The sequence below is a fragment of the Triturus cristatus genome, chromosome 11 (assembly GCF_964204655.1).
Source record: "Triturus cristatus chromosome 11, aTriCri1.1, whole genome shotgun sequence".
Classification (NCBI taxonomy): domain Eukaryota; kingdom Metazoa; phylum Chordata; class Amphibia; order Caudata; family Salamandridae; genus Triturus; species Triturus cristatus.
In genome coordinates this window covers 1014831362-1014846938 of record NC_140594.1, presented here as the reverse complement: position 1 = coordinate 1014846938, position 15577 = coordinate 1014831362, and the positions used below count along the sequence as shown (strand labels likewise).

The window sequence follows — 15577 nt, the reverse complement described above, 5'->3', positions numbered from 1 at the left end:
TAAGTGTGCAAAAGGATTTCCAAAGGGAAAATTTGGTTTTAACTATCAGTGTGTCTAGGCCAGTGATGATAGTTCTTGTATGTGGCATTTTCAGTTTGTCAAATGATATGTTTAGGTCTCAAAGGATGCATAGGTTGGAGTGTAGTGTCATAAGATTTGAAACTGTGCCTAGAAATGTGTATGGGACTGTTTCATTGTTAGGTGGTGGTCTGTAATGAAGGAGGAATTTACAGGAGGAAGTTGGTGTAGTGTTGCATCTGGTCATGTGGGCTCACACCCTTGAGCTTTGGTGAGATTTATTGTTTCTTGAATATAACAGCTAGTCCACACCCTATTTTGACTATGTGATTTTTTGTGTCAATTTGATAAACACTGGAGCCATGTCATTTCTGAACCATGATTTAGTATGAAGAGTAAGTTAGGTTGTGTGTCAGTAAATAGGTCATAGATCTGGTGCTTGTTTTTAGATCGAGCATTTATTAGTAGGCAGTCTGGAGATTGTGTTTTGAGGGTGGTGTGACTTTGTTTGCTAGATGAGTGAGTAATACTCTTTGAACCAGTAGCAGGTGTATTATTAGTGTTGCTATTAAGGTGCCGATTACGATCCGGTAAAAACCGGGTACGAACCGTCGGTCGGAGCGTATTCTCCGTCCGACTCGTACCCGGTTGTAAAACATTACAAACATGGAATTACGATTCGCACGGAAACACCATTTCCGTACGAATCGTAGAAAACACCGACCGACGAAAATATGCATATGAATGTGATCCGGGAATGCTGCGACGTGACGTCGGGACGCTTCTAGGCAGCGTTTCACGACCCAGGAATTACGATTCGAACCGACAGCAGTCCGGACGGCAATATTTTCACGGCACCTAAAAAGTGGCGCAAATGCGAAGTACGGCGCGAAACGACCAGAGTAGGTGGCCCGGTAAGCGCCGTACCCCCCCCAGCCCCCGCATGTACGCGCCGTACCCCCCCCAGCCCCCGCATGTACGCACCGTACCCCCCCCAGCCCCCGCATGTACGCGCCGTACCCCCCCTGCCCCCGCATGTATGCACCGTACCCCCCCCAGCCCCCGCATGTACGCGCCGTACCCCCCCTGCCCCCGCATGTATGCACCGTACCCCCCCCAGCCCCCGCATGTACGCGCCGTACCCCCCCCAGCCCCCGCATGTACGCGCCGTACCCCCCCAGCCCCCGCATGTACGTGTCGAACCCCCGTGTATGTACACCCGAGTACGTTCGAGTCGTACCCCCACCCGTGTATGTACACCCGAGTACATGTTGAACCCCCCGTGTATGTACACCCGAGTACGTGTCGAACCCCCCCGTGTATGTACACCCGAGTACGTGTCGAACCCCCTGTGTATGTACACCTGAGTACGTGTCGAACCCCCCGTGTATGTACACCCGAGTACGTTCGAGTCGTACCCCCACCCGTGTATGTACACCCGAGTACGTGTCGAACCCCCCGTGTATGTACACCCGAGTACGTGTCGAACCCCCGTGTATGTACACCCGAGTACGTGTCGAACCCCCCCGTGTATGTACACCCGAGTACGTGTCGAACCCCCCGTGTATGTACCCCGAGTACGTGTCGAACCCCCCGTGTATGTACACCCGAGTACGTGTCGAACCCCCCGTGTATGTACACCCGAGTACGTGTCGAACCCCCCCGTGTATGTACACCCGAGTACGTTCGAGTCGTACCCCCACCCGTGTATGTACGGTGCGTACCCCCAGCGCTACGCTACGCGCTGGGGGTACGCACCGTACATACACGGGTGGGGGTACGACTCGAACGTACTCGGGTGTACATACACAGGGGGGTTCGACACGTACTCGGGTGTACATACACGGGGGGGTTCGACACGTACTCGGGTGTACATACACGGGGGGTTCGACACGTACTCGGGTGTACATACACGGGTGGGGGTACGACTCGAACGTACTCGGGTGTACATACACGGGGGGTTCGACACGTACTCGGGTGTACATACACGGGGGGTTCGACACGTACTCGGGTGTACATACACGGGGGGGTTCGACACGTACTCGGGTGTACATACACGGGTGGGGGTACGACTCGAACGTACTCGGGTGTACATACACGGGGGGTTCGACACATACATGCGGGGGCTGGGGGGGTACGGCGCGTACATGCGGGGGCTGGGGGGGTACGGCGCGTACATGCAGGGGCTGGGGGGGTACGGCGCGTACATGCGGGGGCTGGGGGGGTACGGCGCATACATGCGGGGGCTGGGGGGGTACGGCGCGTACATGCGGGGGCTGAGGGGGTACGGCGCGTACATGCGGGGGCTAGGGGGGGTGCGGCACGTACCGGGCACCTGTTTGGACGTCTCCATGGTTGTTATAGGAGTTCGGTGCGGACGGTCTTTTAACCATACGGTTGTACATTCGGACGCCCGGGATGGATTGTGATTCCCCGGTCGGACTTCGCTTTTCACGTTTGTACGGTAAATCGTACGAGGACGTGTCGGACACTTTTTCCGACCCGAGGACGTGTGGGGAATTATTCCCAATGCGATTCGTATGGTCTTTTTCCCATGCGAATCGTGATTGCCAGTTTGTACGGCACTTGTACGATTCATACGGTAAAAGGACCGGATACGAGTCGCACAGGGAATTTTTTTACCGGATCGTGATCGGCACCTAAGTGTATGAAGATAGCCATAGTGTTATTTGCCTATATCGTCATCCTTGTCCAGCAGGTTTAGATGCATTGTGTTGGGTTTGTGTGTTTAGGTGGTGGAGATGGTGGTTGAGAGGGAATTGGTGAGCTGTGCTGTTTTTGTACAGTAGCCTTGTTGTGTGGAAAAGGAGATGTAAAGTTGGGCAGAGTGGCATGCTGTTTATTTTGTTTGTGTCCGTTCAGGGTAGAAGGTATATGGGTTAGTGGTGGTGGTGGAGCATGTGGGTCATGTTTTAAGGGTCTAAATTGTGCAATGGATGAAAGGCGGGTAAATGAGTGTTGTGCTGGGGTATTTGTGGTATGTGTTGGTGAAGACAGAGTATTTGGGAGTTAAGATCATTTTGTATCTGTTTTATTTATGTAGTCATAAGGATGGGAGTGGTTATTTGTTTCTATTTTGGACAGAATATAGTATGAAGTTGAATGTGTGTAAGATTTTGATGAGCTGATGTGTATGTTATGTTTTGTTTTTGCGGAGTAGTGGTATGAGATATTGATGTAGTGAATTTCTGTGAAGTATTTGAATGTAAAGTACGATTGACGAGTGAAAGTTGAGTGGTAAAGGAGTGGTGATGTACACTGGAGGAGAGTGTATGTGGTGTGTGAGATGGGATGGACAGGGCTTGTGAGTGTTTGTGCTATATTTGGTAGCAGGAAGAGGTAATATGTGGAGTTGAGTGGAGTGTAAGGATTGTTTGGTTGTGTGTTTTTAGTAGAAAGAGGAGAAGACTGTTGTTGGTGGATTATATGATAGAGGGTTGAGTACAGATGTGTGGTGTTGCAAAGGAATCTGTTAGGAGTAAGTCAATTAGCATGAGCTTACCATGAGAGAGGCTCAGTTAGTGAGTCTCACTTACACTAAAAGTCTAAACTGAAAAATCATTTGGGCCTAAACGGGTGGAACCCATTTGAACTACAAACACCACATGCCCACTAATTGAAATCCTGTTCTTTGGCTGATGGTAAAGTCAATGATTACTGAGCAATAACTGAGGTGGGTACTAATTGTGTTCCCGGTACAAAAGTACAATTGACTCTAACTGGAATACCATATTGCTCCCTGCATTCACTTAGGGGTATATGTATCAAGCCCTTTTCCCATTCGCAAACGGGCCGATTCTCAGAATATTTACCAATTTTTTATTACATCCCGTTTTGCGATTCTCAAATAGTGATTCCCTAAAAATCGCTATTTGAGAATCGCAATAACGGTATTTAATCTTCAGGGTTTGCAAATTTTGTCAGATAATACACACTATGGAATTCTTTTGTTAGTAAGTTTCCATAGACATCATCTGACACAATAAACAAAAGACAATACATGTGAATGAATACTTTAAAAAGGGAAAAAGATGTATTTACAATCAGCTAAATGGCTATTAAAATAAGCACACCTCCATAAACACAAGATCCTGGGTCGCCTCAGTCAAAATAACATCCTTACATGCATTATCCTGGTGGTATCTACTGTGCTTGATCTTGGGAAGAAGGTATAAATTACGAAAATAAAAATCATGGGTTTTAATTAGTCCCCACCATACTTCCTGCCTTATACATTTTTATTTTGCAATGATTATTTACCTGTTTTGTATTGAGGTCCACCTTATCTCCCAAAACATGTGTGTGCTGTTCTTCTGGATGTAGTTTGAATAGAACTAATTGTAATTACAGACAATCTCTCTCATGCATCTTAGTGGCTCTGGTGGGCAATTGTCTGGTGTTCTCTTTGATCCATGCCCAGGTTCAATTTAGAAATAAATAAGGGTAACTCATAGTTACTAGTTATTGTGACCTTGAACCATTCTATGTTTGCATTCATTAGCATGTATATTGGAGCTTGTAATGCTTTATTGGTGAATCCTTTTGATTTTGGTTTCACGTTTGAAATTGTGAATTCAAAGGGTGTTGGAAGGTCAAAAAAATCGAAAACAGAAGCGCATTTTGTGTAATATGTTCACACATTAAACTACACAATTTTGCTTAATGTTTTTTTCTGTAAAAATCAGATATCGTCTTAACCTGAGAATTACATATTGTAATGCTATGAACTAATATGAACCAATATGTCAACATGCATGAGCTGAAATTGTCAAATATGTCTTCTAAAATGGGAACTGTTACTCGTATTGTACTCTATCATTAACCCGTTCCCTGCTCATGACGGAACCACTCCATCATGAGCCACGGGTGCCGTGTGCTCATGACGGAGTGGTTCCGTCATGCTGCGGCCGTTGGCGGCCGCTCCGCCCACGCGGCACTGATTCCCCGCCTGTGCGGGCGATCAATGCAAGTGGGCGGGGTCATGATGGAACCACTCCGTCATGAGCACAGCGCGCCCGTAGCTCATGACGGAGTGGTTCCGTCACGAGCATGGCGGCGCCGCGCTGACCCTGACCCCCCCCCAGCACCGGCGGAATTCGTGCCGCGGCGAAGGGGTTAAGTAGCAAACCAACCTCATTCTTCCTGCAAGAATGCCCTATACCCTTTAATCAGACGTTGGAATCAACAATTCAGAGTTATGCAAAGTCAACACTCTAAACCACTTTCAGAGAACTCCCTTATAGTCCACAGATTCAAATCACCAATTGTCATCAAGCTTATGTGCAAATGGATCCGGGCCCAAACATGTTCAAATGTTGCCTCTTCCTCAAGTAACAGATAGGGTGGCACATAAAAAGACTTAAGTATCATGTATATTCTTCTATATTTGCTGGTATGTTCCTGTTTTTTTTTTACTATTTCAAAATGATAAGAGCAAGGCACTTTATAAGGCTAATGCTTAAAATAAGCTACACTTAATGTTTTGCAATGTTATGAAGTGGTAAAATGTAGCTAACTTAGAATTTGTGTTTTTTAGCTATGGCAAAGTACATATTAGGTAAATGAACAAAAATATATTGCATTTCTCCAAAGTACTTAACATGTTATGCAAAGATTTATACCTGTCATTTCTTGGACTCTGGGGTAGAACGTGTTCCAGAATTTGCATTGCATTGCTCTTAATTTCTGACTTGTCTTTGGTGCTTCTGTATTTAAAATGAGATAGTGTTGTTCATCAGCAGTGAATACTGGCCATTTTCCTTCTTCTCTCAGAAGTCCGTTTGGGTTTCTAAAAATCAAATACAAATTGCTTGAACTCAAAATATTTCAGTAAAGATATTCATTTAATGCAAGGTTTGACCCACAGCTTAGAAAAGATAGAACAATGACATTGGTTGTATTGTATTTATATTTGTAACATTTCTAAAGCGCATTAGACCGGAAGGCATCAAGGAGCTATGAAGGGAAGAGAACAGAGTGAGCAGTGACACCCGAAGCAGACAAACCCTCTATAATACAACCCCTAAATGAAGCCTAATCTGCAAAAAGACGCATTTTACCCTGCTGATGGAACAGCAGGTTGCATAGCCTGGTGGCCGCCACTGTTACAGCACGTTCCCCTCGCCTGGCTTTCTTACATCGTGGAACCACCACCTTATAACGTCCAGCTGCTCTCAGAGGCCTTCTGGGGAGATACCTAAGATTACTCGAACCATGAGAGTGGAGGGCTTTAGATATCAAGCAAAGTGCTCTAAAGGACACCCACTTCTTTACCGGCAGCCAGTGAAGGGATTTCAATCCTTCCCTGACCAAGGAGTGTGTGAGTACTCCAAGGACCAAGTGTGAGGCCACATTCTGAATGATTTGGAGCTTGTTTAATGAAAGTGGGTTAACGTTTAGATACAGGGCATTACAGTAGTCTAAGCAGTAGGTGAGGAGTTCAATGACCACTGACACCCTGAGCTCTTTCTGAAGAGGCAGTATATTCATTAAGATCCCAATCATTCAAACACAAGAACTCACTGTTCTACAGACCTGGGTGTCCAAAGTCAAGGTGTAATCAAAAATCATGCCCAGGTTTTTGGCTGCCGCCAATGTAACAGGTAAGGTACCACAATTTTTTGGCCGACTAAGGTTAGTCCAGATTGAGCTGTCCACTCCCAATGTCATGCTCGCAGTTTTCTCCCCATTCATTTTGAGCCAGTTCTGTCTTGCCCACCTGCTAATCTCCCACATACAAGCCCTAAACCTGTCTGCTACCTCTTCACAGTCATCGGAGTTGGAAACAATGATCTGGGTGTCGTCCACGTAGGATGAAACCTGGAAACTGAAAGAGCATATCGGTTTCGCCAGAGGAGCTACATGAGTTAACCAAGGTAGGGCTTAGGGAACAGGGTAGCCGGAAGAGTGCTGCTCTGAAGTCCCTGCAACTAACTTTGATTGTTCTATCACACAGGAAGGACTCTAACAACTTAAGGGCCACATCTTTCAGTCCACCCTGCCGCAGCCTTTGCACCAGCAGCGATGGAGATATGGTGTCAAAGTCTGCTGACAGGTCTAGCAAAAACAGGATGCTCACATCCCCCTGATCTACTTGACTGCAAAGTGAATCCACTGTAGCAATAAGTGCCAATTCAGTGCTATGATTCTTCCTGAACCTATTCGGTGTAGGGACCAGGAGTTCTTGATCAAGGAGATATTTGGCTAGTTCCTGGTTTAAATGCTTCTCCAAGATCTTTGCTGGCGCAGGCAACAAAGAGATTGGGCACACTTTTTTCAGATCCCTGGAGTCTCCATCAGGCTTCTTCTTCAGAGGAATGATAACTGCCTCTTTCCAGGCCTGTGGGTACACCTCGGTCTCCAGGACCTCAGAGTAGATCTTCTCCATAGTCTCAGCGATAAGGTCCAGAACCAACTGCAGAACCGTAGGCAGACAAGAATTATTCGTAGGTGGTAGCAGCTACCTGGGTCTTGATCTTAGATGCAGGTAGCGGGGAGAACCTGGCGAAACAGCTGTGGTTGAGCTGTTCTGAAATGGCCCCTTCCTCATTGTAAAGCAACTGAATCCCAAAATCAATGGGACCATCATTCATTTCACAAAAACCTAATATTTATTGAAGTATTTCCTATTTCATAATTGCCTTTTATGGATAGCAACTACTCCCGTTTAACGGTCTTAAGAAATCTGTGAAAATGCGAAGCGGTTCAAAATGAATTTTCAGGCATTCATAAAGGGCGAGATGCTCTCAATCTTGTTGGACTCTTTGATTTTATCCATAACATCTATAAAGAGAAAGGAAAAGGCAATGGCCCTCCAAGGTTCAAATTGTTAGTGATTCTAACCACGTTTGTCACTTCATTGCAAACTAATAAAAATGACTGCATAATATTTAAAAAATGTAATTGATTGCTCACTTTAACTTTTAAATCTAATACACGACCTGTGGCCATATATAAATAGTACTGAAAACTATTATTTATGTTTTAAAGGTAATACATGAAGCAAACATAATGGAAATTACACTGCTGTTCTGATGCAATTGTATCAAAGACAAAAGTGTGTTTATCAAATATATTAGCAGAGTCTGAATGGCTTTGAAGTTAATTATACAGGTGGTTTCACAGCAGTTTATTTTTCACATTCACTTTTGCGATGGTTAGAGTCATAGCAGGATGTAGCTGTTGTCATTGATACATGAAATTGACTTTGATGCGGTGAGAAATCAATAAAACAAACATTGCTTCCATTAATTGTAGCCATGCGCTCGGTAAACCTGGTATGTACAAATTTACAAGAAAATTTATGCAATTATTCAATGCCAAATAGACCATAAGAAGTAAAGATGTAACAAGTTAATAGTTAATGGATATATGCACTGAACTTACTGACAATATTGCCGAAACAACAGTACATAACACAATGATTGATCTGTGTGTTGGTCATTGCAGAAGAAGCATAAAGGAGAAATGTACCTTTGTACCAAATCTACCTCTGAGAACGTTATTGAAATAATTCCCAATGTTGCAATTAAGTATTTAGGTACATGTGACAAAATAATAGGGCACAAACAACATAATTAAGCTAAACATATATCATAAGAGACGGAAAACTCTATGCCTGAATGTGATCATAAAGGCAGCTGATAAAGGTAGAAACATAGTACTTTATCATATAGACTGCATGAAGAGGCCCAAAGACTAAGAGCCTTCTTTAAATCTTGGTGAATGGAATATTCCATCACAAATGTGATAGATAGCCTATTTGCCTTATTACAATCTCCATAGGTTACAATGGGATCATAATAAGGCGGACGGGATCTCCGTCACTGTTGTGAAGGAGTATTTCCCTCCGCCTAGATCCAAATTAGGCCCTAATAAACCAAATTGAGTACAAAACAAAAACGTGCAAATAATCATATAAAAAAGAATCACATATCTTTCAAAGTAAACTGCATCACTACAGAAAAGATGGTCTCAGCTTTGAAGAAGTCGCATAATATCTGTTTGTAGGACATCTAGATTCAACAACATGTTAACTTTTACCAAAGATTCATAAGCCCATCAAATGTCTATGGGGATGTTATGTTATGTTATGTTAATTTGGATTTGTTAAGCGCTTAATACCAAAAAGGTCTCTAAGCGCTGTAAGAAGAGTAGTGTTGAGTCTCAGCAGTGCACTGACGATTAGGCCCAGGCTTCTATGAACAAGATGGTTTTTAATTGTTTTCTGAAAGGGAGAAGGTGGTTTTCCGCACGGAGTTGGCTAGGTAGCTTGTTCCAAAGAGTGGGGATGAGGGAGGAGAAGGCCCTCCCTCCTTTGGAGACGTAGTTGAAGCTTGGGCAATATAGGAGACTCCCAGTGGAGGACCTGAGTAAGCGCCCTGGCACGTATTTTGTGAGTCTTTGTTTGATGTATGTGGGGGCTTGGCCATAAATGGCTTTATGGGCGATACACAGGCCCTTAAATTTAGCCCTTTGTTTTACAGGAAGCCAGTGAAGGCGTTGTAGAAGAGCCGAGGCTCGCGTATGTCTCGGTAGTTTAAAAATGAGCCTGGCAGCGTCATTCATAGCTATCTGGAGTCTTCTAACTAAGGAGTCAGGAAGTCCAATATACAGGGAGTTGGCATAGTCAAGACGAGCCAAGATGATGGCAGACACAATAGTTCTCGTGGTGGAGAATGAGAGAATGGGGGAGAGCCTCCTGAGTAGCCGAAGAAGACTTGGTTGGCCAGGGTAAGTTTGTCATCCACTTTGATTCCCAGGCTTTTAACCACCGGGATCGGGACTGGGGCATCGCCCAGCTCCTGGGGCCAGTACAGGGAGTTCCAGGGGTTGTGGTCATCCGACATGGCCAGGACTTCGGTTTTGTCAGGGTTGATTTTAAGTGAGTTGGCCGTCATCCAGTTGACCGTAAAGCGTAGGATCTCTTTTGCCCGGGATTGTGCTTGAGGGAAGTTCTCAATATGGAGAATGATCTGCGTGTCATCTGCATAATTGAAGATCTGGCACTCCATAGCCGACAGGGCCCTGATTAGAGGACTGAGGTAGATATTAAAGAGAAGGGGTGAGAGTGCGGACCCTTGTGGGACTCCAGAGGAAATAGAGCCTTTCTCCGAGACCCAGTCACCCCTCTGAATTCTTTGGGCGCGATCTGTCAGGAAAGAGGTGACCCGTTGTAAGACAGATCCCTCAATTCCTATAGAACGTAGTCTTTCCAGGAGAGTGACGTGGTTGACCGTGTCGAACGCTGCCGACAGGTCGAGGAGGACCAGCACACAGGGCTTCTTATTGTCGGCAGTCAGTCTGATATCTTCAAGTACTGATAGCATCACCAATTCAGTGCTATGATGAGCACGAAAGCTGGCTTGCCTGTCCCCCAAGAGGTGATGATCCTCTAGGAACCTGGAGATTTTGCAGCACATGCTGTTCTAGTATTTTTGCAAGGAAGGGAAGTTGGGAGATGGGGCGGTAATTCTTCATATTAGAAATATCCGCGCCAGGTTTTTTAAGAAGGGGGATGATTCTGGCTTCCTTGAAGCAGCATGGAACCTCCCCCATCCGTAGGGAGGAATTAAGGAGTGCCAAGATGTCCTGCTCAATTTCTGGAAGTGCTAGATTAAAGATTCTTGGAGGGCAGGGGTCGGCTGGGGAGCCTGATTTTATCTTTTTGGCCAGGCCTCGGAGGGTTTCCATGTCGAGGGGTTGGAAAGAGGAGAGGGTGTCCGCAGTGGTGCCCTGCGAGGCATCCTCTGCGTTAGGTGATGGTGTACAAGGGGAGTTGTCAATCTCCATCAGTATATCCTGGATTTTATTAGAGAAATATGTGAGGAAATTATTGCATTGTTCCTGGCTGGGTGGGGTGGACTGTGATTGTTTTTAACTAAGTTCCTTCAGGATTCTAAACGTTTCTTTTTGTTTATTGGATGCAGACAGTATCCTATTTTCATAAAAGTCTGCCTTTCTACACAGCAGCGCTTTTTTATATGAGGCCAGTTTTCCTTTATAATCTGCCAGGGCCTGAGGATTATAGTTTTTTTGCCATAGTCGTTCGGAATGGTGTAAAACGCGTTTGGAAGTCCTGAGTTTTTCCGTAAACCACGGGGCACCTTTACCTTTATTGCAGATTTTTATTTTATTTTCCGGGGCCACTGTATTAATGGCCGCACAAAGTCGGTCGGAAAAGGCAATGGCCCCTATTTCAATATCAGCTGACACCAGCTTCTTAGGAGGGCGATCGCGGTGGGCGCTTAGCAGTGTCGGGCAATCTATCTTTGACCAAATGCGCACGCGTTTCCAGTCCGCAGGGGGCGGAATTATGTGTTTAGAAAGAGGAAGTGTCAAATGGATACAGGAGTGGTCCAACCAAGGACAGGGGTGACCTCTTTAAGTGTTAAAAAGGGGGTGGTGGACCAGATCAGGTCTAAAATATAACCCTGCACATGGGTAGGAGTTGTAATTAATTGGGAGAAACCAAGATTGGTGAGAGTCTCTTCTAGTTGGCGAGCCTGAGCCTCCCTAGGTTGTTGATCCCAGTGAAAGTTAAAATCTCCCATTACTAGAAGATGTTGAAAACGCGAACGGAGATTAGAGATACATTCAATTAGGAGGTCGGTAAAGTTAGGGGAGCATTTGGGGGGGCGATAGAGAATGGAGATCGTGATACTTGAGGAGTGATGGCAGACCTTAATGGTCAGCATTTCAGCCCCAACCAGGGATTCACCCGATACTTTCTCTATCCTTAGATACTTTTTGAAAAGGAACGCTACCCCTCCTCCTCTTTTTCCGGCCGGACGGTTGTGCCAGATGGCGTCATAGCCGTCTGGAACCGCAGCCAGTATAGTGGGTCCGGACTCTTCGTCTAACCAAGTTTCCGACAAGGCAAGGATATCTGGGGCCTCATTTTGTAGAAACGTGAAGATTTCAATGGCGTGCTTTTGAAGAGAGCGCGTATTCAGGACCATTAATTTCAATGAATCAGACGTAAGAGGGGGAGTACGGCCCAGAGTGGGGTTGGGGTGAGCAGTCCTATCCTTCATAGACATAAGGAGACCTTCTCTCATGAGAGCACCAATAATCTCACTATTTAAGGGGCAGTGGTACAGATTGAGGGATCTTAATTCTGAACTGGTGTAAGATAGTGGTCGGACAGGGATTTTGGCCCCTGGGCCCGTCAAGGCGCAGACGGGCGCAGACGGGCTTGCCTTAGGCGCGCCTATGGCGCGCCAGCGGCGTGCCCGCTGCGCGCGTCCGCTCCAGTGTGCTGTATATATGCCCCCGTGACCCCTGGCTCCTCCCCGTCAATCAGCCCTGCTGTGCAGCAGCTGACACACTCACGGTCGCTAGACCACGTGAGCGCGTGCGTGGGAGGAGATCAGGACCGGCCAGGTGAGGCGAAGGAGTTTCCAGTATGCGCAGTAAATCACACTCAAATGTTTAAAAAGGGATAAAAGGCTAAAAACGATTAAAAAGTCAAGAGCAGAGCTTACAGCGTTCAACATGTACTACCAGAGCTAGCGCGTCTTCTTCTGACAGCGCGTCCGCTCCAGTGTGCTGTATATATGCCCCCGTGACCCCTGGCTCCTCCCCGCCAATCAGCCCTGCTCTATTGTTTCCAGAGTTGGGTCTTTAAATGAAAACATTTCTGAGAATGTGGTACACTAGTTGAAATGATTTGCACATACTCTCTCACCATACACAATGAACAGCACAGACAGTTTTAATACTTTCCAGGCTATGTCCTACAAGGGTACACATTGGCTTGCAACATTTGATTGAATGGGTCTACACATCACAATATATTCATACATATATTTAGTCATCTCTCTCTGCTTCTTTTTCTACTTCTCTTTCTCAGAGTTGCATCCTCCCTACACTGGACATATCATTAATATATTTAGTCATCTCTCTCAACCTTTCTTTCTAATTCTCATTCTCAGAGTTGCATTCTCCCTACAATGGACATATAAGGTTCTTTCATACAATGTGTCAATCAAGCACTCTGTCTGCACTGTGCTCAATTCATTCATTTGATGTATCTTCAATCTAGAGTTTTTATATAAAGCAGCATCTTATCTTCTGGCTAGGTCATACTATATAAATGTTTAAATGAATAGATTTATCACTCATGAGCAGCAGTTTGAGTAAAATATTGCTTTACACCTAATCAGAAAGATAATTTTGTCACAACAATATGGCTCTAGAAATGCGTGAATTTATTTACAAGAATAACATAGGATACTTCAATAGAGAGTTACATTTACAACAAAAGGAACAGCAGTGAGAGATAAGTTTGCACCATTATAAGTGAAGATCTGCGTGTGGTGAATGTAACACTGTGAGATTGGAGTGCCTACATTGAACAATACGCAGAAGACATTATGCCAAGAGAATGATTCACTTATCTTATATAAATAATTTGGAAGGCAACAGGCTTAAGACTAACCAAGTATGTACTGTACATTGGGGGAGCATACTTCCCCTACCATTAAGGGTGGAGACATCACAATTCAAATACCTGGGACTCTGGACAACCCACACTTCAGATGCATTCTATAAGGCCGATTACGAACCCCAACTCAAAAGCCTAGAACAAGAAGTGAAACATTGGCTGTTGTTACCAATTTCACTGTTGGGTAAAGCTGCATTGCTCAAAATGGTGGCTCTCCCAAAATGTTTACATATTCTTCAAAACAGCCCATTCAGGATCCAGGAGGGATTTTTTGCCAGGCTAGACACACTGGTCTGGACTTTGCTTTGGGGGGAGGACAACCACAGATAGCTCTACAAGTTATCAAAGTATGAGGGGTTATTGCCCTGCCAAACATACGCAAATATTATGAGGCCACACAAGTAAGTGTGGGGAATGGCACACGGACTGGGGGCCCCCAGTGTTAGACAAGACAGGGCAGGAATGGGAAGGAAAAGCATCTTACACCCACCATACGGAGGTAAAATGGCACCTACAATGTGTCCAGCAACGCAGACAGTAGTGCATATATGGAAAACCTTAACCAAGTAAATGGGCTGGCAGCACCGACTGACTCCCAAAACACCACTATAGGAGAGCTCCAGGCTTCGGACGGTTGTCGTGCTGTAGGGGCTTCTGGGGTTGGGATGCAATTGGTTTATCTAACTTGGCAGATGTCTGGGCCACTAGTGGAGTGGTCCTCTTCTCTCATTAAAACAATTAATACCAGCTGAGAGTCAACCAGAGGCAAAATTACACTAGACTATGCCATGCCTTTAAGTAGTGTGTGTCACTAGAAGTGGAAACACAAGAAGACTCCCGTCTGGAACTTTGGGCTTGATTACGAGTGCGGCGGTCTTCCAACTGCCACACCTGCGGTGGCACGGCAGTGGCGGCCCACCGTATACCAGATTAGGACTTTCACCGTCATACCGGCAGTGGACTGCCAGCTGCGCCATGGAACCACCGTATACTTGCACTGGCACAGCAGAGGGGCAATGCAGTATGCTGAGCTGGACTGGCGCAGTCCCGCTGAGCATATTGCAAGTTCCTCCACCCCAGCCTTTTCATGGTGGTGAGCCTGCCACGAAAAGGCTGGCAGTGGGGGAACAAAGGGGGACCTACAAGGCCCCCATGACCCCCCCACCATGGCAATGAATTAAGGGGTATGCAATATGTGCTCCCCCTGTCTGCTTGTATCACCAGTTTCAGCACGGCATGGACTTCACAGTCCATGCCGTGCTGGAACATTTTTGCCGTTCCCATTGCGGTGGCCTTTTTCAGGCCACCGCAGTGGGAAAGGTAATAGGACCATCTGCCTCCACGAGTTTAACTCGTAATCAGGTGGGCGAAAGCCGGCGCAGCACCGCTAAAGCCATAAACAGGCCCTTAGACTCCTAGATGAGTAAGTACACTAGAAACTGATTTCACTAACATACAGTACTCTAATGAGAAACACCCAACTCACCTTAATGACCCAGCTAGGTAAATGGGAACAGGACTTGGAGACATTAGAGGACGATGACTGATGGGAGGCACGGGAATTCCCTGCACAGGTGGCAAAAAGTGCCAGTTTTACATTGATTAGGATAAAGATTCTACACTAGGTGTACTACATGCGCACGCTGATGCATAGGATAGGCAGAGCGGATACTGCTGACTGCCTTCGGGCTGTGGTTTGGAGGGTACGTTCGTGCACACACTTTGGAGCTGCCCCTCATTCAAACATACTGGGAGGTAATAGAGACATCACTGGAGGCAGCAGCAGGGTTACCATTGGAACAAATGCCAAAGCCGGCACTCCTGGTGGTGTGAGACACAACTGAACATTCCAGTTATTAAAAGCAACTGATAAATATGGGATGTCTTGTCAAGAAGAGGGATATTGTGCAGAAATGGGGTACAGGTTTTCCCCCGATGCATAGTAACTCAAAAACCAGAAGGAATTTTGTAAAGTGGTGGAAATGGAAATTTAAAAATCACGTGGCCACATGAAAAATCTTCAGAAAATATGGGGAGGATGGGAGGGGAACAAAGGATGAACGTAGTGGGAATGATCACAAACAGGGAAGG

General features: G+C 45.8%; 1 protein-coding gene across 2 annotated transcripts in view; it reads right to left on the bottom strand.

The window, feature by feature from the left end:
* Nucleotides 1-15577, bottom strand: part of BCHE (butyrylcholinesterase) — a 267109-nt gene that overhangs the window by 128912 nt on the left and 122620 nt on the right. For both annotated transcript variants that reach the window (XR_014970818.1, XM_085635189.1), the window contains exon 3: nt 5661-5827. Coding sequence is in view for 1 of the 2 variants with exons in the window: in XM_085635189.1 (XP_085491315.1) it covers nt 5661-5827 (167 nt within the window). In the remaining variant the exon portion in view is untranslated. The remainder of the gene's footprint in view (nt 1-5660; nt 5828-15577) is intronic.